General features: G+C 48.2%; 1 protein-coding gene across 3 annotated transcripts in view; it reads right to left on the bottom strand.

Annotated features, from left to right (window-relative positions):
* GART (phosphoribosylglycinamide formyltransferase, phosphoribosylglycinamide synthetase, phosphoribosylaminoimidazole synthetase) overlaps positions 1-23,261 on the bottom strand; it is a 45,528-nt gene that overhangs the window by 9,285 nt on the left and 12,982 nt on the right. For all 3 annotated transcript variants that reach the window (XM_077293928.1, XM_077293930.1, XM_077293929.1), the window contains exons 6-18: positions 9,723-9,791; positions 8,048-8,173; positions 7,513-7,600; positions 7,351-7,436; positions 6,951-7,119; positions 5,936-6,167; positions 3,973-4,067; positions 3,425-3,534; positions 3,104-3,302; positions 1,694-1,945; positions 1,387-1,539; positions 974-1,177; positions 665-808 (exon numbers count right to left, since the gene is read on the bottom strand). In XM_077293928.1, coding sequence (XP_077150043.1) covers positions 665-808; positions 974-1,177; positions 1,387-1,539; positions 1,694-1,945; positions 3,104-3,302; positions 3,425-3,534; positions 3,973-4,067; positions 5,936-6,167; positions 6,951-7,119; positions 7,351-7,436; positions 7,513-7,600; positions 8,048-8,173; positions 9,723-9,791 — 1,927 coding nt within the window. The remainder of the gene's footprint in view (positions 1-664; positions 809-973; positions 1,178-1,386; positions 1,540-1,693; positions 1,946-3,103; positions 3,303-3,424; positions 3,535-3,972; positions 4,068-5,935; positions 6,168-6,950; positions 7,120-7,350; positions 7,437-7,512; positions 7,601-8,047; positions 8,174-9,722; positions 9,792-23,261) is intronic.

Here is a 23,261-nt window from a genome sequence, read left to right as displayed (position 1 = left end):
TTATACTCCAGAGCTGCACTCACTATTCTGCTGGTGCAGTCACTGTGTACATACATTACTGATCCTGAGTTACATCCTGTATTATACCCCAGAGCTGCACTCACTATTCTGCTGGTGCAGTCACTGTGTACAGACATTACATTACTGATCCTGAGTTACATCCTGTATTATACTCCAGAGCTGCACTCACTATTCTGCTGGTGCAGTCACTGTGTACATACATTACTGATCCTGAGTTACATCCTGTATTATACCCCAGAGCTGCACTCACTATTCTGCTGGTGCAGTCACTGTGTACATACATTACATTACTGATCCCGGAGTTACATCCTGTATTATACCCCAGAGCTGCACTCACTATTCTGCTGGTGCAGTCACTGTGTACATACATTACATTACTGATCCTGAGTTACATCCTGTATTATACTCCAGAGCTGCACTCACTGAACGTATACCAATTTGAACCAGGAAAAACCATTCTCCCCCGGCACTGCAGAACCTCATCTATACGTTAGGGCCATGTCGGATGACAGCCTGCTGACTGTTTCCTATACCCACCAGCAAAGCTATGACTATATGCATTAAATTACAGGCTGTAACTTCAGATCAGCAGTCTACTAGATTTTATGTCATTTTACTCTTATAAATCAGAATAAGTCCTTACCTGTCCCAGAAATGAGAACAGCTACTCTCACTCTCCGCTCCACAGCCAGACGTTCCCCATCACAGACTGATGCATACTTTTGTGCTGGCGGTTCTGTCCTGTTCAGAGCAGCAGACAGATTCTCAATTTTCACGCTTTCGGAGCCTATGGGAAGAGAACACATCACTGTAGTATCCAATACCAGCAATGGCAATTTCTATGGGACTGTGGGAGCCAAGACCTTCGTAGCATTGCTCTGCCCTTTATCATCAGCTCTGCTCCATGGCTCCCCACACGTCATTCCTGCTGGGTCACTGCAGGTAGTCTGACCTGTCGGGAGCAGGATTACTTCTCCGATGAACCAGGCATCTTCAACAGCTTGGATTTCCTTTAAGACGACATCTGCAAACATCTTCTCCACGACAAGCACAGCGCCGATACCACAGTTAAAGGTCCGGCTCATCTCCTCCTCAGATAGGCCACCTTCCTTCTGAAGCCAAGAGAAAATACCCGGTACCCGCCAGCAAAAGGCATCTGAAAAATCATAAATCGTGAAATAGAGAGGGGTATGTATGCATGTATGTACTTTACGCCCATTTTTCAGTCCACTATATAAAAAAAGAAGGGAGTAATTAAAAAACAAAAAAACAAACACAACAACAACAACTTGGCATTACATTCAGAGCAATTTCTGGCCCATTCGGGTCTCCTCCGTGACTAGCTACACATGCACAAATTCTCACCTAAAGTTACACCAAGTGATGCGGGCAGGACCCTGGGAATATTCTCCAGCAGACCACCCCCTGTGATGTGGGCATAGGCCTTCACGTGGCCGGACTTCAGGACGGGCAGGAGGGCTCGGCTGTAGATCTTGGTAGGAGTCAGTAACATTTCTCCTGCAAGAAAAGCAAAACCACGAAAGAATGAACATCTCAAGGACAAACATTTCACTGCGACAAGGAGAAGGCTCCATTCCGCAGAAGACCTAGGACGAGCAGAGCTAGTGATTAACAAGGTCTCAATTTACAATTCACGTTAAAACGTTCTCACCCAACGTCCCAGTCCCACATCCGGGCGGTGATGGCGACGACAATTCCAGAGACGACTTCTCAACAATCTTCCGGACTAAGCTGAAGCCGTTGCTGTGAAGCCCAGAGGAAGAGACGCCGATCACCAGGTCACCAGCAGCGATCTTCTCCAGACGTGGTAGCATGCAGCCTCGCTCCACTGCGCCCACAGCAAAGCCGGCCAGGTCATACTCCCCGGGGGCGTACATTCCTGGCATCTCAGCCGTCTCCCCACCTGACAACACAAGGCAATTAATATAAGAATGATCTCTATTAGATTTATTTAACATATCAAAAATGTCAAATAAAGTTAACATTTGGATGAACAGTCATAATCCTGATATCCAGATAGTCCACCCCTGGCGGCCTGGTAGGGTTTCCAGACTAGTGGAGTTATCATATGCATGTAGAATATACTGATCAGAGCAGAGTGGGGGAAAAAAAAACAACACAAATGTCATGGCCACCAACAAGGTACAACAGGCGACTCCAACATTCACTATCTGACACTTCTAGTCAATGCCAAATCCATTGGCTGGAGGTCTGCTGTGATTTCTGAGCAAATGTGTGTGTGGGGGGGCGGCTTTGACAACTGGGGGTGAGGAGAACGTGGAATAAAGGAAGGGGGCGGCTGTTGTAACTAGATGTATGAGTGCTGCTGTGACTACTACTGGGGGCGAGTTGCTGCAGCTAATGGGATAGTGAGAGGGGACCTGCTGTAACTAGAGCAATTGAGGGGGATTGTGGCCATCACTATTGTAAAGGGGGACAGGGGGTCTGTGTCTAGGCTAGTGTGATGAGCTGCTAGGACCACTGAAGAGCAGCCAGGACCACTGAAGGGCTGCCAGGACCACTGAGGGGCTGCCAGGACCACTGAAGGGCTGCCAGGACCACTGAAGAGCTGCCAGGACCACTGAAGAGCTGCCAGGACCACTGAAGAGCTGCCAGGACCACTGAAGACCTGCCAGGACCACTGAGGAGCTGCCAGGACCACTGAGGAGCTGCCAGGACAACTGGAAGCATGGGAGATGTCTGTTGTGACTACATTAGTGTGTGGTGAGGCTGTAAAATAGAAGCTGGCCATATCTAATGAAGGGGGCACCACTGTGACTACTGGGAATGTTATGGAGAGTAACTGGGATAGTTCGGTACCTGCTCCAATAACTGGGAGAGCAGAAAGAAAACAGGGAATAGAGAGAGGAGGAAAAATACACTGACTCTAGAATCAAAGATTTATTTTTTCCTTTTACTGCAGGGGGTAGACCGGGCCCCAGGGTGTCATATTTGGCACTAAACTATTAAAAGTGGAGTCCCAGAGTCTCAAGTATCGAGTTGCCTGAAGTAACAGCATTTTATTAAAGTCCAAGTGATAAAGCATAAGTCACTACACTACCTAGAAGGGCACATCCGGCCATCTGACAGGCCTTAGCGATACCCGAGACCACCGACTCAGCCACCGACACGTCCAAGGCCCCGCAGCCAAAGTAGTCGAGGAAGAACAGAGGCTCCGCTCCCTGCGCCAAGATGTCATTGACGCACATGGCCACCAGGTCCTGGCCAATGGTGCCGTGCTTGTCACACGACTGAGCGATCTGTGGAGAGAAGGGGACAGCTGAGGCCACGCTGGGCGATGCATCCGTGCAGGAGACGGACGGTTAGAGCATCGTATAAAGCTTTGCTGGTTATAAAGCTCTATTGTAGCTTTCCAGTTTACCTTTAGCTTCGTTCCTACACCGTCTGTACCAGACACCAGTATGGGGTCAATAAATCCTGCAGCTTTAAGGTCAAACAGGCCGGCGAACCCTCCGAGCTCCGCATTACAGCCTGGGGAAGAAATCAAATGGCGACAATGTACAGAAGGTACAACAAGTCCTGCCGAGCAAAAGCACGGTCCTGCCAACATCTGCTACAGCAAGTCACAACTACTTTTCTGGCACATAGCAGTCTGATGTATAGGAGCTGACCAGATTCTCATGCTCTCGAACTTGACCTTCACCCCTTTTTGAGTGGTGGCTCCTCCCCAGCATTCCTCCAGCACTATAGGTGCAAGATCTTCCTTACCTCGAGTATCCAGGATGCACTGACCAGTCCCATCCGGTGGCCGGCCTCTAACTAGAAGCTCGTCTTCTCGGCTATGCCTATATGTAGTTAGTGTCTCTGCTCTTGTTCTCCTGCTTATCATCTACAATTATTATGTTCCCTATGGACGGGTGACACCCGGCTCTGCTGGGTCACCACCACAGTTCATGAGAATAACTGTACCTGGTCTAGCTGTAGCTTCCGCAAATGGTTTAATTTTCCGCACCAGGTTATTTCCAGCCTCAATATACACACCACTGTCCTTGTAGGTGAGATGTCTGTAAGAAGCAGAAGTCTAAAGTCACCCTCTGTTATAATCTAGATCCTGATCAATATTTTACTCTACACAGTTATGCTGATTAACTTGTAAATTATAAAAATTCACTTTTTTTTTTTTTTTTTAAAGGGTAAGGGGAGATTATTATTTTTTCTTTATTAATAAATGCTTTATGGCGTTTGAACACCGTAACCATCTACGCAAGCGAGATTTCCCCTCACCTCTGTGGTATATGAGAGGGGTGAGCATCCTGTGTGCAGTATGGAGATGGCGTTTTGTTTTCTCCCATCCCTCCTAATTAGGCTAAATCTCAAAACAGCATTTTTTTCTGATTGAATTTTATCAGTTTACGTGAATATGTGATCCTTTTTTATTTACCATAAAAATTTGATGCTTTTTTTTTTTCAGCTGTAGCATTTTTTTATGTCAAAACTTATAAAAATAAAAAAACTAACAAGAATGGAAAAAAAAAAATTAATTCTAAGATCTGTATGAAGCCAGTCTTAAAGTAACTAACAGCATGAGGTTGTGACTGAGATACAGATTTGAGGGATGTGTCATTAATTAGGCTGTGTGCTGCTGCTTCAATACAATGAATGGTTTATCACCAGGAGATTATCACTGCCAGGATCGGTGCTCATGAGCCCTGGTCTAACCACATCCCCTCCCCTGAGAAGCACTGTCAATAGACTAAGTACATAGTGGACTATGGTGTGGCGGGGTTAGCTTTCTCCACTCTGCTTCATTTTAAACCTGCCAAAAGCCCACCAGGAATCTTCTGTTGGCAGTTTTCTTCTCATTGTTCCAATATTGGGCAGGAACAAAAACAAACTATTATACAAATATATAATCTAATAAATTACCGGTATTAAAATTATGTATTACAAATATAATATAATTAATAATAAAATATATATAAAATTACACACTTTTTTTTTAATAAATGTATTTTTTATTTTTTTCAGTGCCCAATTGCTCCAAAAGATAAGACTGTTACCTGTTCCTTCCTTCCTACCTGAGCGCGGGATAATTCTAGGTCTTTATTACGGAGCCTCTTCCAATATATGGAGTTCAAGATATAAGTCACGAGAACCAAAAGTTTGCTCTAGTAAGGTATCCCAAATTATTATTACCCTTTAAAATATTTAGGTTGTGTGTAGAATTATGAGCCAATGTGGATTTCAAGTACAAATCGACACAAGTTTGCTTTTGTGGATTTTAGTAGGGCATTTCACAAGGCACAGTCCACTTTTTAGCAACGTGACGAGCAAGAAGAAATGAGCAAAAGAAGAAAAAGAGCAACAATAAGAAGAATATATAAATATTGCAACTTTGACTCTGAAAACTGGAGTAGAGGAATGATAAAATCTCTCCCTTTATTGTATTTTCTGTCCATGACATTAACTACTTTGGATATTGTTATGCAAGTGATACGCAGGAGCTGCAAGGTTAATTCAGTGCATCTAAAAGGGTGAATTTTGCACCGACATCCGCAGCATCAATGCTGCAGGTCTCTAATTTCCAAGAATCCGATGCCTTGTAAAACAGTATTTTCTGCAATCAAATATGCAGCTTTGATGTGAATGTAAGACTGATGTAAGAGGATAGCAAGAGATAAAAGTAAATTAATAAAATAAGGGGGGGGGAGAGAGAGAAGGAAACCCAAAATAAAACATTCATGGACGCATGATAAATATATTGATGTTTTTTGGTGATAATTACATGGAGACGACACGGGCTTTAAACAAAACTTGTAGTGTTTTATTGCAACCAAATAAAAGTTACAGATGAAAATCTACTCAATAACAGTCGCTGGCCGGTTACAGTCACCGATGACACGAGTCTCACTGCTGATCCTCCCATACACACCTGTGCTGCCGGAGATAGGCGATGGCTCTGAAACCAATGTCCTTCCTGTACACGGCTCCGGGGAAGTCTATGGCAGACGCTCCTTTGTTGGCCTCTTCTAGTGCAGATGGTAAATCCTTCCTAAGTGAAGTCACGGTCAGAACTCGCCCTCCGCTGGTGACCACCTTTCCATCCTTCAGTGCTGTGCCAGCGTGGAACACCTCCATACCAAGGGTCTGGGCATTTGTTAGCCCTGGGAAAGAAACAAAAAATGTACCCAAGTGTGGTGTGTAATAAACACTGACTGGGTAGCCTGCCCCGGAAATACATGGCTCACAATACAAGCAAATGGATTTTCACGTAATGCATAAATATGGCCGTTCAAAGAGAAGAGGAGCTGCCCTGTGTAGTCATCCTCTGCTCAGGCCAATACCTGGGGATCCTGTACAACTCCCCTCTAAAAACACCAGAAAGAGGATATTCATGTAATGATGGATTTGCTTAATCTGATGAGCATTACAAAAGGCACAGATTCAGCTTTGACAAGCTACTTAAATAGATATGTTACTATGCATATATTATTCTGAATTCTACCCAGAGCTGTACTCACTATTCTGCTGGTGCAGTCACTGTGTACATACATTACTGATCCACAGTTACATCCTGTATTATACTCCAGAGCTGCACTCACTATTCTGCTGGTGCAGTCACTGTGTACATACATTACATTACTGATCCTGAGTTACATCCTGTATTATACTCCAGAGCTGCACTCACTATTCTGCTGGTGCAATAACTGTGTACATACATTACTGATCCGGAGTTACATCCTGTATTATACTCCAGAGCTGCACACACTATTCTGCTAATGGAAACCGTGAAATCTGATTTTTTTGTTACTCATCGCATGAATGAAAATAGAGAATTTGCACATTCGGTGTCATTTCTAAAGGTATAACCGAGTGACTAATAGCATCAACAACTGATCATTTCCAAATTTACATTAAATAAAAAAAAAAAAAAAAATTCCCTGTACCTGTGATTTCCAGGCCCTTGCTATAACTACCAGGATAGCCTCCACTGGCCATGACCACAGTAACAGCAGCGTGGTCTTGTAACCAGACTGGCATAGAACCAGCAAGTTGACCATCGATGGTGGCCTGGAGAACTTCATAGAGGTCGCTCTGAAGCAGCGGCAGAATCACCTTGAAAATAGAACAGTTGGTTAGTTCATGGTGAAGATCTATAGATACAATGTAACCGGATTTTGTGGGGTCACCCGGGGCCTTTCTTTTCCACCTGATGTGGCATGGAGAGACACTGCAGTAACCAGGCACGACAATGACTAAGGCAGCCATCCCATACCCAGCGGGTCTCACCAATGTAAACCCTTCAAACAAATCACACAACAGCCGTCAATCGCCTCCAAGACTCACCTGACATTCCGGGTCCCCAAATCTGCAGTTATATTCCAGCACCTTAGGGCCGTCCTTTGTCAGCATTAATCCAGCATAGAGAACACCTGAAATATAAAGCATCAATAATGGCAGAAAGTCTGGGAAACGTTCGCTTGTATCAAGTGGACGTCTCCTACTCACCAACGTACGGGGCGCCCTCTTCTCGGATCCCGTTCACGGTTCTTTGCAGAACAGAATCCCGGATCTCAACAAGCAAATCTTTAGAAACCTGACATGAGATTAAATGAAATAAGTGGCAAATTGAATACAGGAAGTTTAGCCGGCATGACTGAGGTTTGTGCAGATATCTAGCAGACTTTCAAAAGGAAAACCTCAAAGTGACACATTCCTATTAATTCTGGAGCAACTTTCCTGTAACGAGGCCAATGACGTTCCTCTGTTAACCCTCCTGTCAGTTTCTGTATGCGGGGTGTCTCCACATGGTGCAGCACTGATTTCAGTCTGTGTAGCAAATCCCTCATAACTAGTAACATCCAAATGTCAATTAATTCATAGGTTTCCAGTAGGAATAACGGAGCGACCACACAAGATTCAGCTATAGGGAATGTTGACCCTGTAGTCTTGTTTTATGAAGAATGCAATGACCACAACTGACAGGAGAAAGGACAGATCCTCTTTAAAAGGAACACACACTAGGCCCTACTTTAGGTTATACCTGGGGCACAGGACAATAAGCCCCCATTCCTCCTGTGTTGGGGCCTTGGTCTTCATCCATCAGTCTCTTATGATCCTGGGCCGGTGGCATTGGGGCAACAGTGAGTCCATCCGTGAAACACAGGCACTGCAGAGATTCAAAAGAGGAGCCAAGTTTGTGATCAGTTATTACAGCAGAATTGTAAAGATTATAAACCCCCCCCCCCAAAAAAAAAAAAAAAAAAAAAAACCCTCACAGCGCTACATCCTGAAAATGTAAAATGTTATGGGTCTCTGAAAATGGCAAAAGTCATTTTGAAAAAGAAAAAAAAAAAAGAAAAATTCCTTTTTGTATCAGAGACCCGTATCATTTAACATTTTCATGTGGCGCTATGAGGGTTTTTTTTTGTGTTTTTTTTTATACAAATTTCTGACATTTCTCATCACTTGAGGAGAAAAAAAAAACAAAAAAAACCCTCATATTTCCAAGTTTAAAAGTATGGCTCCGAAGAAGGGGAGGGGAAAAAAAACAAAACAAAACACAGAAATTGGTGGGAGCAGGGAGGGATATAGATATAGAGAATAAATATATATATATATATATATATATATATATATATATATATATATATATATATATATACACATACACTCACTGGCCACTTTATTAGGTACACCTGTCCAACTTCTTGTTAACACTTAATTTCTAATCAGCCAATCACATGGCGGCAACTCAGTGCATTTAGGCATGTAGACATGGTCAAGACAATCTCCTGCAGTTCAAACCGAGCATCAGTATGGGGAAGAAAGGTGATTTGAGTGCCTTTGAACGTGGCATGGTTGTTGGTGCCAGAAGGGCTGGTCTGAGTATTTCAGAAACTGCTGATCTACTGGGATTTTCACGCACAACCATCTCTAGGGTTTACAGAGAATGGTCCGAAAAAGAAAAAAAATCCAGTGAGCGGCAGTTCTGTGGGCGGAAATGCCTTGTTGATGCCAGAGGTCAGAGGAGAATGGGCAGACTGGTTCGAGCTGATAGAAAGGCAACAGTGACTCAAATCGCCACCCGTTACAACCAAGGTAGGCCTAAGAGCATCTCTGAACGCACAGTGCGTCGAACTTTGAGGCAGATGGGCTACAGCAGCAGAAGACCACACCGGGTACCACTCCTTTCAGCTAAGAACAGGAAACTGAGGCTACAATTTGTACAAGCTCATCGAAATTGGACAGTAGAAGATTGGAAAAACGTTGCTTGGTCTGATGAGTCTCGATTTCTGCTGCGACATTCGGATGGTAGGGTCAGAATTTGGCGTAAACAACATGAAAGCATGGATCCATCCTGCCTTGTATGGAGCATCTTTGGGATGTGCAGCCGACAAATCTGCGGCAACTGTGTGATGCCATCATGTCAATATGGACCAAAATCTCTGAGGAATGCTTCCAGCACCTTGTTGAATCTATGCCACAAAGAATTGAGGCAGTTCTGAAGGCAAAAGGGGTCCAACCCGTTACTAGCATGGTGTACCTAATAAAGTGGCCGGTGAGTATATATATATATATATATATATATATATATATATATATATATATATATATATATATATATATATATATATATATATTTTTTTTTTATTTATTTATTTTACACACACAGTTACTCCATTGACAGAAAATACGGTGGCAAATGTGATACATACAGACACCTCTTCCCCCTCCAGCAGCTCTTCCACCACAACTGTATCTCCAGCTTCTCCAAAAGTCCTGTCCTATATGAAGGGAATATACAATAAGAATTAATGCAGTGACAGCGAGCAAAGGAGAAGCAGAAGCATATCATTTACTCAAAGTGCATTATCCGTGGACATCTGCAATACCACAGACAAGAGAAGCTGAGAATAGAAAAGAAAAGCTGAACCCGAGTTCTATAAAGTAAAATATCTGCATAAATATTACAATGTATCAACAAGCCCAACATCATAAATGTATGAGACAAAGAAGAGATCCCAACCATATAAAAATAATTCATCAATTTTTATTAATCCAAAAAAGACAATAGACAACCATAAAAGATAATAGCAAAATGCCGTCTAGGGGACGCCAGAAAAATCCCCCACACACAATAGGATCAATAAACGAGTTTAAACGCTTCTTATTGTTGGTATATAAATTCAAATTTGACATAAATAGGGATTTTTGTATACTCACCGTAAAATCCTTTTCCCCGAGCCACTCATTGGGGGACACAGAACCTGGCTGCTGTCACCAGGAGGCTGACACTAAGTTGAGACAAAAAAAGTTAGCTCCTCCCCTGCAGTATACACCATACTGCTGGCTTCCAGAGACCCAGTTCAGTGTAAAAGCAGTAGGAGATTAACAAAATCTTACATAATATTAGAGTACAATAAATCAGAGTAAGTCAAGAACCAAAAAGAGAAACAAGCCATAAGGCTAACAGGGTGGGTGCGGTGTCCCCCAATGAGTGGCTCGGAGTAAAGGATTTTACGGTGAGTACACAAAAATCCCTATTTCTCCTTCGTCACACTGGGGGGACACAGAACCATGGGACGTCCCAAAGCAGTCCCTAGGTGGGGAACAATACAACCAAATAACTCCGTGTACCAACTGACTATAAATGCGCAACAGCCGCATGGAGAATACGTCTGCCAAGGGCTGACCAAGTTGAGTGTGCCCTAATCCCCGCCGGAATAGGTCTGCCCCTGACCCGATAGGATTCTTGAATAGCTGATCGGATCCATCTGGCTATCGTGGCTTCTGAAGCGGCTAGACCCTTTATGTGACCCTCCAGGAGCACAAAGAGGGAGTCCGATTTGTGGAAGGGGGCAGTCCTAGAAATGTACCTCCTGAGGGCTCTCACCACGTCCAAGGTGTGAAGGGACTTTTCCACCCTATGTCTTGGTTGCAGGCAGAAGGAGGGAAGAACGATATCTTCATTAAGGTGGAAAGATGAAACCACCTTGGGAAGAAAGTACGGAGGAGGACGTAGGACTACCTTGTCCTGGTGGAAGGAAAGGAAGGGCGCCCTGCAAGACAGTGCGGCCAACTATAAAACTCGCCTGATAAGAAGTAATAGCACAAGGAAATCGACCTTCCAGTAGAGAACAACCAGCGAGACATCCTGCAGAGGTTCAAAAGGGGACTCCTGAAGAACACTCAGGACCAAATTGAGATCCCAAATCTCTAACGGCATTCTATAGGGGGGGGTACTACGTGGGAGACCCCCTGAACAAAAGTCCTTACTTGCAAGTCAGTTGCAATCTTGAATTGGAACAACACGGATAATGCCGAGATCTGACCCTTGAGAGAACTGAGCGCCAGACCGGAATCCAAGCCGGACTGGAGAAATTCCAGAATGGAGAGAATTGGAAAAAAAAACGAGAGGAGGGCGTCCACGGAGCCTGCACCATGAGAAGGCTTTCCAGGTGCGATGATAGATGCGAGCGGAAGACGTCTTGCGAGCGCTTATGGTGGCAATGACTTGCTGGGGGAAAACTGCTTGAGTTAAGATCCAGGTTTCAACAGCCAAGACATTTAATGTAGGACCCCTGAGCTCTGGTGGTAGATCGGCCCTTGGCAAAGCAGATCTGGGCGGTCTGGTAACCCCCAGGGAACGTCGGCTACGAGTTGAACGAGCTCCGCGTACCACGCGCGACGAGGCCAATCCGATGCGAATAGAATCAAAGGAACCCCTTCCATCTTGATTTTTCGGATTACCTTCGGTAGTAAAGTAAGCGGAGGAAACACGTACGGGAAGTGGAACCGGTGCCACAGGGATATCAGCGCATCCACTCCAATGGCCTGGGGATCCCGAAAACGTGCTATGAAGTTGGGAACTTTTGCATTCAGTCTGGACGCCATCAGATCCACGTCCGGAGTCCCCCAGCGAAGGCAAATTTGCAGAAAGACCTCCGGATGGAGTTCCCACTCTCCCGAGGCAAGACCCTGACGGCTGAGAAAGTCCGACGCCCAGTTGTGGACGCCTGGAATGTGTAGTGTGGAAATGATGGAGCGGTTGTTCTCAGCCCAACGGAGAATGTGGGAGACTTCTCGCAATGCCGCTCTGCTGCGGGTCCCCCCCTGATGGTTTATGTACGCCACAGCCGTGACGTTGTCTGATTGAATTCGAATTGGGTGGCCCGTGAGGAGGAAGTGGAAACGTCTCAGGGCAAATCTGATCGCTCGAATCTCCAAGATGTTTATCGGAAGTCTCGACTCTCGAATGGCCCAACGCCCCTGGGCAGTGTGGTGGCGAAATACCGCTCCCCAACCAAGGAGGCTTGCGTCGGTAGTCACCACCAGCCAGTGGGTTGGGAGAAAGGACCTCCCCTGGCTGAGGGATGATTCCAAAGTCCACCATTTAAGCGCTTGCCTGATACGCGGGGGCAGAGGACATGGCCGATCGAGGGATAAGGGACTCCTGTCCCAGTTGTCCAGCAGAGCCTGTTGTAGGGGGCAGAGATGCAGTTGAGCGAAGGGAACCGCTTCCATTGCAGCCACCATTTTTCTCAGGATCCTCATGGCAAACCGAATGGAATGAGAAGAGGGACGACAAAGCGTCCGGGTTCCCTGCTGAAGCGCTTGGGCCTTGGACCGAGGAAGCAGGACCAGCCCCTGGGACGTCTCCAGAATAATGCCTAAAAAGGCGATTAGTCGGGCTGGAATGGGAGAGGACTTGTCCAAGTTGATCAGCCAACCCAGGCGTGAAAGGGTATCCAAGGTGATGCGGACACTTGATTCGCAGACGTGATAGACGACCTCCTGATCAAAGGTCCGTCCTAAGTATGGCAACACAACCACTCCTCAGGAGTGAAGAATGGCCATGACCGCCGCCATGACCTTTGTGAATACCCTGGGTGTGGTGGCAAGGCCGAAGGGTAAAGCTGGAGTTACACTAAACGACTTACCAACGATCACGACCAGCGATACGACCTGGCCGTGATCGTTGGTAAGTCGTTGTGTGGTCGCTGGGGAGCTGTCACACAGACAGCTCTCTCCAGCGACCAACGATCAGGGGAACGACTTCGGCATCGTTGAAACGGTCTTCAACGATGCCGAAGTCCCCCTGTAGCACCCGGGTAACCAGGGTAAACATCGGGTTACTAAGTGCAGGGCCGCGCTTAGTAACTTGATATTTACCCTGGTTACCATTGTAAAAGTAAAAAAAAAAAAAAAAAAAAAAAAACCCACATACTCACATTCTGATGTCTGTAACATCCCACGCCGGCGTCCACAGGGTTAAAACTGCTTTCGGCAAGAGCGCTGCTTATGCACGCGCTGCTGCCGAGAGCTTCTCTGCACTGAATGTGTCAGCGCCGGCAGTAACAGCGGTGACGTCACCGCTGTGCTCTGCTTTACGGCCGGCGCTGACAGTCAGTGCAGGGAAGCTCTTGGCCGGAGCGCGTGCATTAGCATCGCTCCTGCCGAAAGCAGTTTTAACCCTGTGGAAGCCGGGGGACGTGACAGACATCAGAATGTGAGTATGTAGTGGTTTTTTTTTTTTTTTTTAAACTTTTACAATGGTAACCAGGGTAAATATCGGGTTACTAAGCGCGGACCCGATATTTACCCTGGTTACAAGTGAACACATCGCTGGATCGGCGTCACACACGCCGATCCAGCGATGACAGCGGGTGGTCAGCGACCAAAAAATGGTCCTGATCATTCCCCAACGACCAACGATCTCCCAGCAGGGGCCTGATCGTTGGTCTATGTCACACATAACGAGATCGTTAGCGGGATCGTTGCTACGTCACCAAAAGCGTGACGTTGCAACGATATCGTTATGCGTGACTCAGCCTTAAGGCCGTGAATTGAAAATGGTCCTCCTGGATGGCAAAACGCAGGAACCTTTGATGAAGCGGGAAGACTGGGATATGGAGATAAGCATCCTTGATGTCTATTGATGCTAGAAACTCTCCTCTCGCCAGTGGAGGAGATGACCGACCGGAGAGATTCCATCCTGAAGTGTCGGACTTTTACGTACTTGTTCAGGAGCTTTAAATCCAAAATAGGGCGCATCGTCCCATCCTTTTTTGGAATGACAGAGGTTTGAGTAAAAACCTCCGAATCTCTCGTGTTCTGGAACCGGAACAATGACTGTTTCAGCGGAGAGTTTCGATGGCGCGGTGAAGTGCGCGAGACAGCTCCTGAACTTGGGAGATGAGAGGGAAAAACCGTGCCGGAGGGGAGGCGGAGAATTCTATTTTGTAACCAGAAGACACCAGGTCTCTGATCCATTCTTCGTGGATGACGGAAAGCCAGGACGTGTTGAAAGAGAAGCAGGCGTCCGCCTACTCTGGTGGTGTCGACCGGAAAACTCCCCGAGTCATTATAAAGGAAATCTGGAGGGCCTGGATCCCATGGTTCTGGGTTGCCTAGGCTTACCTCACCAGGACTGATTCGGCCTGTATGAGGGCCGAGAGTCTCTCTCTGTACGTGGAGATCGTTCTGATCTGGACGAAGCCGTCGAGGAGGACCAGAATGGGCTATTGCGAAAAGGCCGAAAGCGAAAATGTTGCTGACGCTGAAAAGCAGTTTTAGGCCTATGCTGCGAGAGGAATTTGCTTTTCCCCACTGTAGCATCGGAAATAAGCTGGTCTAATTTTTCTCCAAATAGACATCCACTCTGAAAAGGCAGAGAAATCAGACTTTTTAGAGGAGGAATCCGCACACCACTCTCTAAGCCATAGTGCTCTCCGAATGGTGACGGCGTTTGAGGTAGCAACTGTCGCACAGTCTGCTGCGTCTAAGGACACGTACATCACATAGTCTCCAGCCATAGCGATCTGTTTAGCGAGATCCGCCGCCTCAGAAGGAAGAGCCTGGTCTTGAATAGATTTTGCAAGGGCATCTGCCCAGAAAACCATTGCTTTTGCGACCCATGCCGCAGCGAAGGAAGGGGATAGAGAGGAACCCGAGGCTTCATATACTGAGCGAGCCAGGGAATCTAACTGGCGTTCTGTGGGATTTTTAATTGAAGCCCCATCGGGTACAGATAAGAGCGTTTTGGTAGCCAAAAGCGATACCAGAGGATCTACTGTTGGAGGTTCCGTCCAATCTTTGACAAGATCTGCGGAAAAGGGATACTTCAATCCCAGGGCCTTTTTACCCGTAAAGCGCTTATCCGGAAGCTCCCTAAGTCGCCAGACTATCTCTAAGAAATCCGGATGAGAGGCGAACACCCTATGGGATCACTTGGTTCTTGTAAAAGATACCGCATGATCCGGAGCCGAATTATGGTCATCATCAACCTTTAGCGCATGATTGACAGCTTCAATGAGGGAATCCACAGTCAATTCAAACTCCGGCGGCGGAGGGCTCCTGGGCACATTGGGCATCACAGGCTGAGCAGAGCGGGGAGCTTTGAGGCCAGGGGAGAGGACCCTGGCAGGTGGTACACGCAGTGAAAAAGGTGGTATGAACTTTTGTAGCTTTTTAGCCCTTGACTGCGACATGATGTACCCCAATATATGTAAAAACGCTGCTAGTGGAAGCTATGAGGGGTAAAGCTGCAGGGAAGCACCTAGTGCAGACTCCTTACCCAGGTCCTGTGTCCCGCAATCAGATGAGGTGGCGCTGAGTAGGGGAGAAGACGGTCATCCAGGGCTGCTGCACGTGCAGGAAAAAAGGAGGCCGGAGCAGCGGTGCTGTGCAGGGAAGATGGCTGCCGAGATTTGAGGGGTAGTCTCGCATAGAGCGAGAAGCGCCAGGACTGTTGGCGGAGCTGCTGCGATAATGCGAGTGGTGCCTATCAGGATGCGGCCTACACAAGGCCGAAGCCGGGGACTATATTTCTGGCAGCGTCCGGAGAGCACCCGCAGACCGCCGAAAAAGCCGTGGAGCCCTGCCGCTAAGGAGCCCTCCTGACACCGCCGGAAAACGACCCCTCCTGGGTGGCACTTACCCCAAAATGAAGGGGATGGCAGATGCTGCAGGTCAGAGCTGTGCCCGGGGTAGATGGGCCCCTTCAAGTCGTCCTGTCGCCCCAAGAATCAGCTCAGGCAGTGGCATCCCACGTCGCAGGAGAGGATACGGAGAAGTAATACTCCCATGCTCGCCTGTTGTTGGTTCGGGGGGGAGATCGGAGCCTTGAAAGGTTCCGTCGCCCCTTCGTCCGGGTAGAAAGGTTAAATAGTAAAAAATCCAAAGTTCTGGTCTGAATAGCAGACACAGTGTGTCTCCTACGGACACTAAGCTTGAACTGGGTCTCTGGAAGCCAGCACGAGGGTGTATACTGCACAGGAGGAGCGAACTTTGTCTCAACTTAGTGTCAGCCTCCTGGTGACAGCAGCATGGTTCTGTGTCCCCCAATGTGGTGAAGGAGAAATATTAAATATGAAGACGTTTTTTAAGAAAGTTATATTTTCTCAAACTATTATGCATATTCATAACAAATAATCAATGGTCAGATATCAGAAAAGAAAATTCTATCACCAGTCATATATTTCAGCATCACATAGAGACGTGGGAGATCTATCCTCCTAACAATCATGCAGTCTCCACTAAGTATACGCCTATTGTTTTTGCCTAGTGAATGTTGCTGGGATACAAAGATATGGCATAATATAGAGTTAAGTATGTACCTAAAAAAGGAGATTTTTGTTTACTTACCGTAAAATCTTTTTCTCCGAGCCACTTATTGGGGGACACAGGACCATGGGTGTATGCTTGCTGCCACTAGGAGGACACTAAGTAGACAGAAAGATTAACTCCTCCTCTGCAGTATACACCCCTTCACTGGATACAATTTCAACCAGTTTGGTAGTAAAGCAGTAGGAGCATGAACAAAGACAACTATGTCAAAACCAAAGAAGTAACAACAAGCCAAAACAGGCTAACAGGGTGGGTGCTGTGTCCCCCAATGAGTGGCTCGGAGAAAAAGATTTTACGGTAAGTAAACAAAAATCTCCTTTTCTCCTACGCCTCATTGGGGGACACAGGACCATGGGACGTACAAAAGCAGTCCCTGGGTGGGGAGCAATATGCTAATACCCCATGTACCACTGGCTTACGGCTCAAGGAACTGCCGCTTGCAGAATGCGCCTACCAAGGGCGGCGTCTGCAGAAGAGATAGAATGAATGTGGTAATGCTTGGTAAAAGTGTGCAAGCTGGACCACGTCGCAGCCTTGCAGACCTGCTGTGCTGACGCCTGGTGTCGAATGGCCCACGAGGCGCCCACCGACCGAGTAGAATGAGCCTTGATCCCAGCTGGGATACGAACACCTTTGACACGATAGGATTCTTGAATGGCTGACCGAATCCATTTTGCCAGAGTGGCTTTTGAAGCAGGAGAACCCTTCCTGGGCCCCTCTGGAAGTACGAACAGGACGTCTGACGTGCGGAAGGGAGCCGTCCTTGAGACGTACCGAGGAAGAGCTCTCACCACATCAAGAGTGTGTAGAGCCTTTTCGATGCGATGGACAGGTGCCGGGCAGAACAATCTCCTCATTGAGGTGGAAAGAGGAGACGACCTTGGGTAAAAAGGTGGGAGAGGTCCTCAATACCGCCTTGTCCGGATGAAAAATTAGAAAAGGAGGACGGCAGGAGAGCGCAGCCAACTCCGAGACCCTTCTGATGGACGTGATGGCTACTAGGAAGACTACCTTCCAAGAAAGGAAGGTCAAGGAAACGTCCTGTAACGGTTCGAAGGGAGTCTCCTGAAGAGCTCCGAGAACTAGGTTGAGATCCCACGGATCCAAGGGTGACTTGTAGGGAGGCGCCACACGGGAAACTCCCTGGAAGAAAGTTTTCACCGGCAACCTATTGGCAATCTTCCACTGGAAAAGGACTGACAATGCCGAAACCTGACCCTTTAGGGAGCTAAGGGCAAGTCCCGACTCTAATCCGGACTGAAGAAACTCCAGTATGGAAGGAATAGAAAATACTAGAGGAGATCGTCCCTGTGCCTCGCACCATGAGAAAAAAAAAATTCGCCAGGTACGGTGGTAACTACGCATGGAAACAGGTTTCCTAGCTCTGATCATGGTGGAGGACACTCTGGGAGAGAAACCCGCTTGGCCTAGAATCCAGGACTCAACGGCCAGGCCGTCAAAGACAGGGCCCTTGAGTTCTGGTGGTAAATCGGGCCCTGTGAAAGAAGATCCGCGCGATCTGGAAGCCGCCAGGGGACGTCGGCTACCAGCTGAACCAGCTCGGCGTACCATGCCCGACGCGGCCAGTCTGGCGCGACGAGAATCACTGGTACCCCCTCTGCCCTGATCTTTTTGATGACCCTCGGTAGTAGGGGAAGAGGAGGAAAAATGTACGGGAGGCGGAATTGGTGCCAAGGCAGGACCAGGGCGTCTACTCCGAGGGCCCGTGGGTCGAGGGACCGAGCAAAGAACTGAGGAACCTTGTTGTTCATCCTGGAAGCCATGAGATCCACATCCGGGGTCCCCCAGCGATGGCAAATCTGCTGGAAGACCTCCGGGTGTAGGGACCACTCTCCGGAGGCGATGCCCTGGCGGCTGAGGAAGTCCGCCGCCCAATTTTCCACACCTGGAATGTGGATCGCCGAGATGGGCGAATGGTTCGACTCCGCCCAATGGAGGATGTGAGACACCTCGAGCATGGCCGTCCTGCTGCGAGTTCCGCCCTGACGGTTGATGTACGCCACTGCCGTGGCGTTGTCGGACTGGATGACCTGCCAGAAGTCGGTGAAACTGGAACAAAGCTAGCCTGATAGCTCGAATCTCGAGGATATTGATGGCAAGGCGAGACTCTTGAATGGACCACCGCCCCTGGGCTGTGTGATGGTTGAAGACCGCTCCCCAGCCTATGAGACTGGCATCGGTGGTCACCACCAGCCACCGTACTGGGAGAAAGGACCTTCCCTGGGATAGGGAGGACTTCAGCGTCCACCACCTGAGGGTCTTCCTGACCTGAGGGGACAGGATGAAACGGCGGTCGAGGGAGGAAGGTTTGCCGTCCCAAGCCGACAGTAGCGCATGCTGCAAGGGACGGAGGTGAAACTGCGCAAATGGGACCGCTTCCATGGTCACTACCATCTGCCCGAGAACTCGCATGCTGGCGCGAATGGAGTGGGATACTGGACGAGAAAGACGCTGCGCTCCCTGCTGCAAAGCCAAAGCCTTGTCTTGAGGGAGTATGACCAGACCGCGGGAAGTGTCCAGTATCATCCCCAGGAAGGAGATTTGTTGAGCCGGAATTGGAAAAGATTTTTCGAAGTTTATCTTCCATCCCAGGCGAGAAAGAGTATCCACCGTGAGAGCGACGGACTCTTCGCACGCTGGGTAGGAAGGACCCTTTATCAGTAGGTTGTCCAAGTACGGAATTACCACCACTCCCCTGGAATGAAGAATGGCCATGGCAGCCGCCATGACCTTCGTGAAAACTCTGGGAGCGGTGGCGAGACCGAAGGGCAAGGCCACAAATTGGAAGTGTTCCCCGCAAAAGGCGAAGCGAAGGAACTGCTGATGCGGAGGGAAGATCGGTATGTGCAGGTAGGCATCCTTGATGTCTATGGATGCCAGGAATTCTCCCTTTTCCATAGACGCGACCACAGAACGGAGGGATTCCATCCTGAAGTGTCAGATCTTTATGAATCTGTTTAGTAGCTTTAGGTCTAGGATCGGCCGTAGTGATCCGTCCTTCTTTGGGACCACGAACAGATTTGAATAGAAACCCTTGAATCTTTGTTCTAGGGGGACCGGAATAATGACTCCGTCCCTTTGTAGTGCCCGAATTGCCTGGAGAAACGCTGTGGTGGCCTTTGACCTTTGAGGGCAAGACTGGAAGAAGCGTGTAGGGGGGGGGGGGGAGGGAGGAAAATTCTATTTTGTATCCGGTGGACACCAGTTCTCTGACCCACTTGTCGGAAACAACTGAGAGCCAGGCTTGACGGAACAAGAGTAGACGTCCGCCTACTTTTTTGGAGTCCACCGGATGATGCAAGAAGTCATTGGGCGGAGGATCCATGGGATGCGGATCCCTTAGATCCGGGAGGTTTAGGCCTGGGTCTCCAGTTACGATTAGGTCTGTAAGAGACCTGGGTGCCTCGGCCACCGCGCGAACCTCGTCCTGATGCGGGGGTAGGGGATGTGGAAGACCAGCTGGTATTGGGCCGAAAAGGCCGAAATGGAGGTTGCTGTTGGTACCGAAAGGGCCGGGTAGGCTTTTGCTGGGGGAGAAATTTACTTTTCCCTCCGGTAGCATCCGAGATCATTTGGTCCAATTTTTCTCCAAATAACCGACCAGCCTGGTAAGGCAGGGCTGTTAGAGAACGTTTAGAAGCCGAATCTGCTCGCCAATCCCTGAGCCACAGGGCTCTCCTGATGGAGATTGCATTGGCGGCTGCCTGTGCAGCGCAATTGGCTGCATCCATAGAGGCGTTGACTATGAAGTCTTCTGTGGCCTCAAAGACGGAACGAGCCAGGTAATCAATCTGGCGATCGGAGGGATTCTTAACGGAGGAACCGTCCGAAAGAGACAGGATGGTCTTGGACGCGAGGTGTGACACAGCAGGGTCCACCGAGGGAGACTGCAGCCAGTCTTTGACTAATTCCCGAGAAAAAGGGTATTTGGCCTCGATGGACTTTTGTCCTATGAAGCGTTTATCTGGGCGATCCCTATGTTTTTGTACAATCTCTTTAAAGTGAGGGTGAGTGACAAAAACCTTTTTGACACGTTTAGTTTTTTTGAAAGACACCACATGTTCGGGTTCCGAAGCGGAGTCCTCAGTCACCTTCAGGGTCTGCTTTACCGCCTCAATGAGAGAGTCGAGAGACTCTTGGAAGGAGGGGGGGTCCTGAACGTAGGAAATGTCGGACTCATATTCAGAGTCATCCGAGTTTGGGGAAGGGGACCTGGAAGCGGAGCTTGCAGGTACTGAAGGGCCTGCTAGCTCATGGTCAGGGGATGAAACGTGAACACGTTTTCTCGAGCCCCGGGTAGAAAGTGACCGGGTACGCCCCCTGCTGGTAGACGAATCCATACCGTCGTCTGAATCCTCCACGGACCGACCTGGAGGGGGGCCCCGGAGGGAGTCAATTGCCCTGGCTAGGGAAGCCGCAGATCGTGACAGAGAGGTTGCCCACTCAGGGGGACTAGGCATCGGCGACGGTACCGGCGTCGGTAAGGGGCGGCTGCACAGAGGGCGAAACGCAATCTGCACACAAAGGGCTAGTGTGGGCTCGGGGCAGGGCCGCATTGCAAGTGGCACATACAGTGAAAAACACTGTGTGCTTCTTGTTACCCTTTTTTGTCTCCTTGGATTGAGACATAGTGCCTTGGGGACAGAGCGGGCAGTATACGCAGAGAAGGGGTTAAGCTTTCTTGAAACAGCTTACCCACGGTCCTGTGCGTCCCCAGAGAGAGATATGGCGGTTCTTTGTCCACAAGCTCTCCTTGGAGCGCAGTGGAAGCGAGGGCTCCGTGCAGGGAAAGAGGAAATATGGCCCCCGAGATTTGGAGGGCGCCTCTCGTCCCAGGCGAGAAGCGCCGATGTAGGGGGCGGAGCTACGGCCGTGGGAGGAGATTTTCCCCACTGCAGCCTACTCCGGCTGAAGAAGCCGGGGACTAAATTTTTGGGGCCTGCCGACGATGTGCGGCGGCGGCCGCGACGGAGCGCCGCCGAGCACCACCGACCGGCGGTCGGCGGTGCCTCTCCCTGGGGACCCGGACCGCATCGCTACCGCTAAGGGGGAGCAGGGGGGAGTCCCCTGAAGGTACTTACAGCCGCCATTGTCCCGGTTCACACAGGTCTGCGGGCGCTTCTGTGAGGATGTGAACTCAATCCATGCACCCTGGATGGGGATGGAGAGGCCCCTGATGCATCACGCTGCTGTAGCAGAGGGGGCTGCGGCACAACATCCCCTCCGGACTGCATTCTTCTCCAGATTACATTGCTGTAATGCAGGGTCCTGGAGGGGGTTGGGGGAAATCGGGACCAAGAGGAACCGTTGCCCTGGCGCAAACTTTTCGTGCGCCATACGTCGCAGGAGAGGGACGGGGAGGTATACTCGCCGTGCTCGCCTGTTGTTGGTTCGGGGGAGAGCGGACCCTATGAAAAAAAGGACCCGTCGCCCCCTTCACTCCGTTAAATAAAAAATTAAAAATTTACATAAAATTAAAAAATCAAAAATTAAAATAAAGTTGGGGTCTGGGAAAAAAGACCCAAGTGCCTCCTAAGACACTAAGCAAGAACTGGTTGAAATTGTATCCAGTGAAGGGGTGTATACTGCAGAGGAGGAGTTAATCTTTCTGTCTACTTAGTGTCCTCCTAGTGGCAGCAAGCATACACCCATGGTCCTGTGTCCCCCAATGAGGCGTAGGAGAAATTGGTGTAGAAATTAATATTTACCTGTGGTGTGGATGCTCCTCACGTCCCCTCACCCAGACGCGCGTTTCGCCGCCTGCTTCTTCCACGCCCCGGAAGAAGCAGGCGGCAAAACGCGCGTCGGGGTGAGGGAACGTGAGGAGCATCCACACCGCAGGTAAATATTAAATTTCTAGGTATATACTTAACTCTATATTATGCCATATCTTTGTATCCCAGCAACATTCACTAGGCATAAACAATAGGCGTATACTTAGTGGAGACTGCATGACTGTTTAGAAGGATAGATCTCCCACGTCTCTATGTGACGCTGAAATATATGACTGGTGATAGAATTTTCTTTTCTGATATCTGACCATTGATTATCTGTTATGAATAGGCATAATGGTTTGAGAAAATATAACTTTCTTAAAAACGTCTTCATATTTAATATTTATGTCAAATTTGAATTTATTTACCACCAATTTGTGTATATAAGAAGCGTTTAAACTAGTTTATTGATCCTATTGTGTGGGGGGGATTTTTCTGGCGTCCCCTAGACGGCATTTTGCTTTTTTTATTATTATTATTATTATTATCACCACCATCATCTTTTATGGTTGTCTATTGTCTTTTTTGGATTGGATTAATAAAAATTGAAGAATTATTTTTATATGGTTGGGATCTCTTCTTTGTCTCTTACATTTATTGATGTGGGACATGTTGATACATTTTGATGAAGTGCCCTAGGTATTATTGGACACATGATGATTTGATATACCGTATATACTCGAGTATAAGCTGAGATTTTCAGCCCATTTTTTTGGGCTGAAAGTGACCCTCTCGGCTTATACTTGAGTCAGTGTCGGCGGGTGAGGGGGAGCGGCGGCTGTCACATACTCACCTGCTCCCGGCGCGGTCCCTGCATGTCCCATGGTCTCC

The sequence above is a fragment of the Ranitomeya variabilis genome, chromosome 3, assembly GCF_051348905.1.
Source record: "Ranitomeya variabilis isolate aRanVar5 chromosome 3, aRanVar5.hap1, whole genome shotgun sequence".
Taxonomy (NCBI): Eukaryota; Metazoa; Chordata; class Amphibia; order Anura; family Dendrobatidae; genus Ranitomeya; species Ranitomeya variabilis.
The sequence above is the reverse complement of the archived record's forward strand: the minus strand, read 5'-3'. Positions and strand labels throughout refer to the sequence as shown.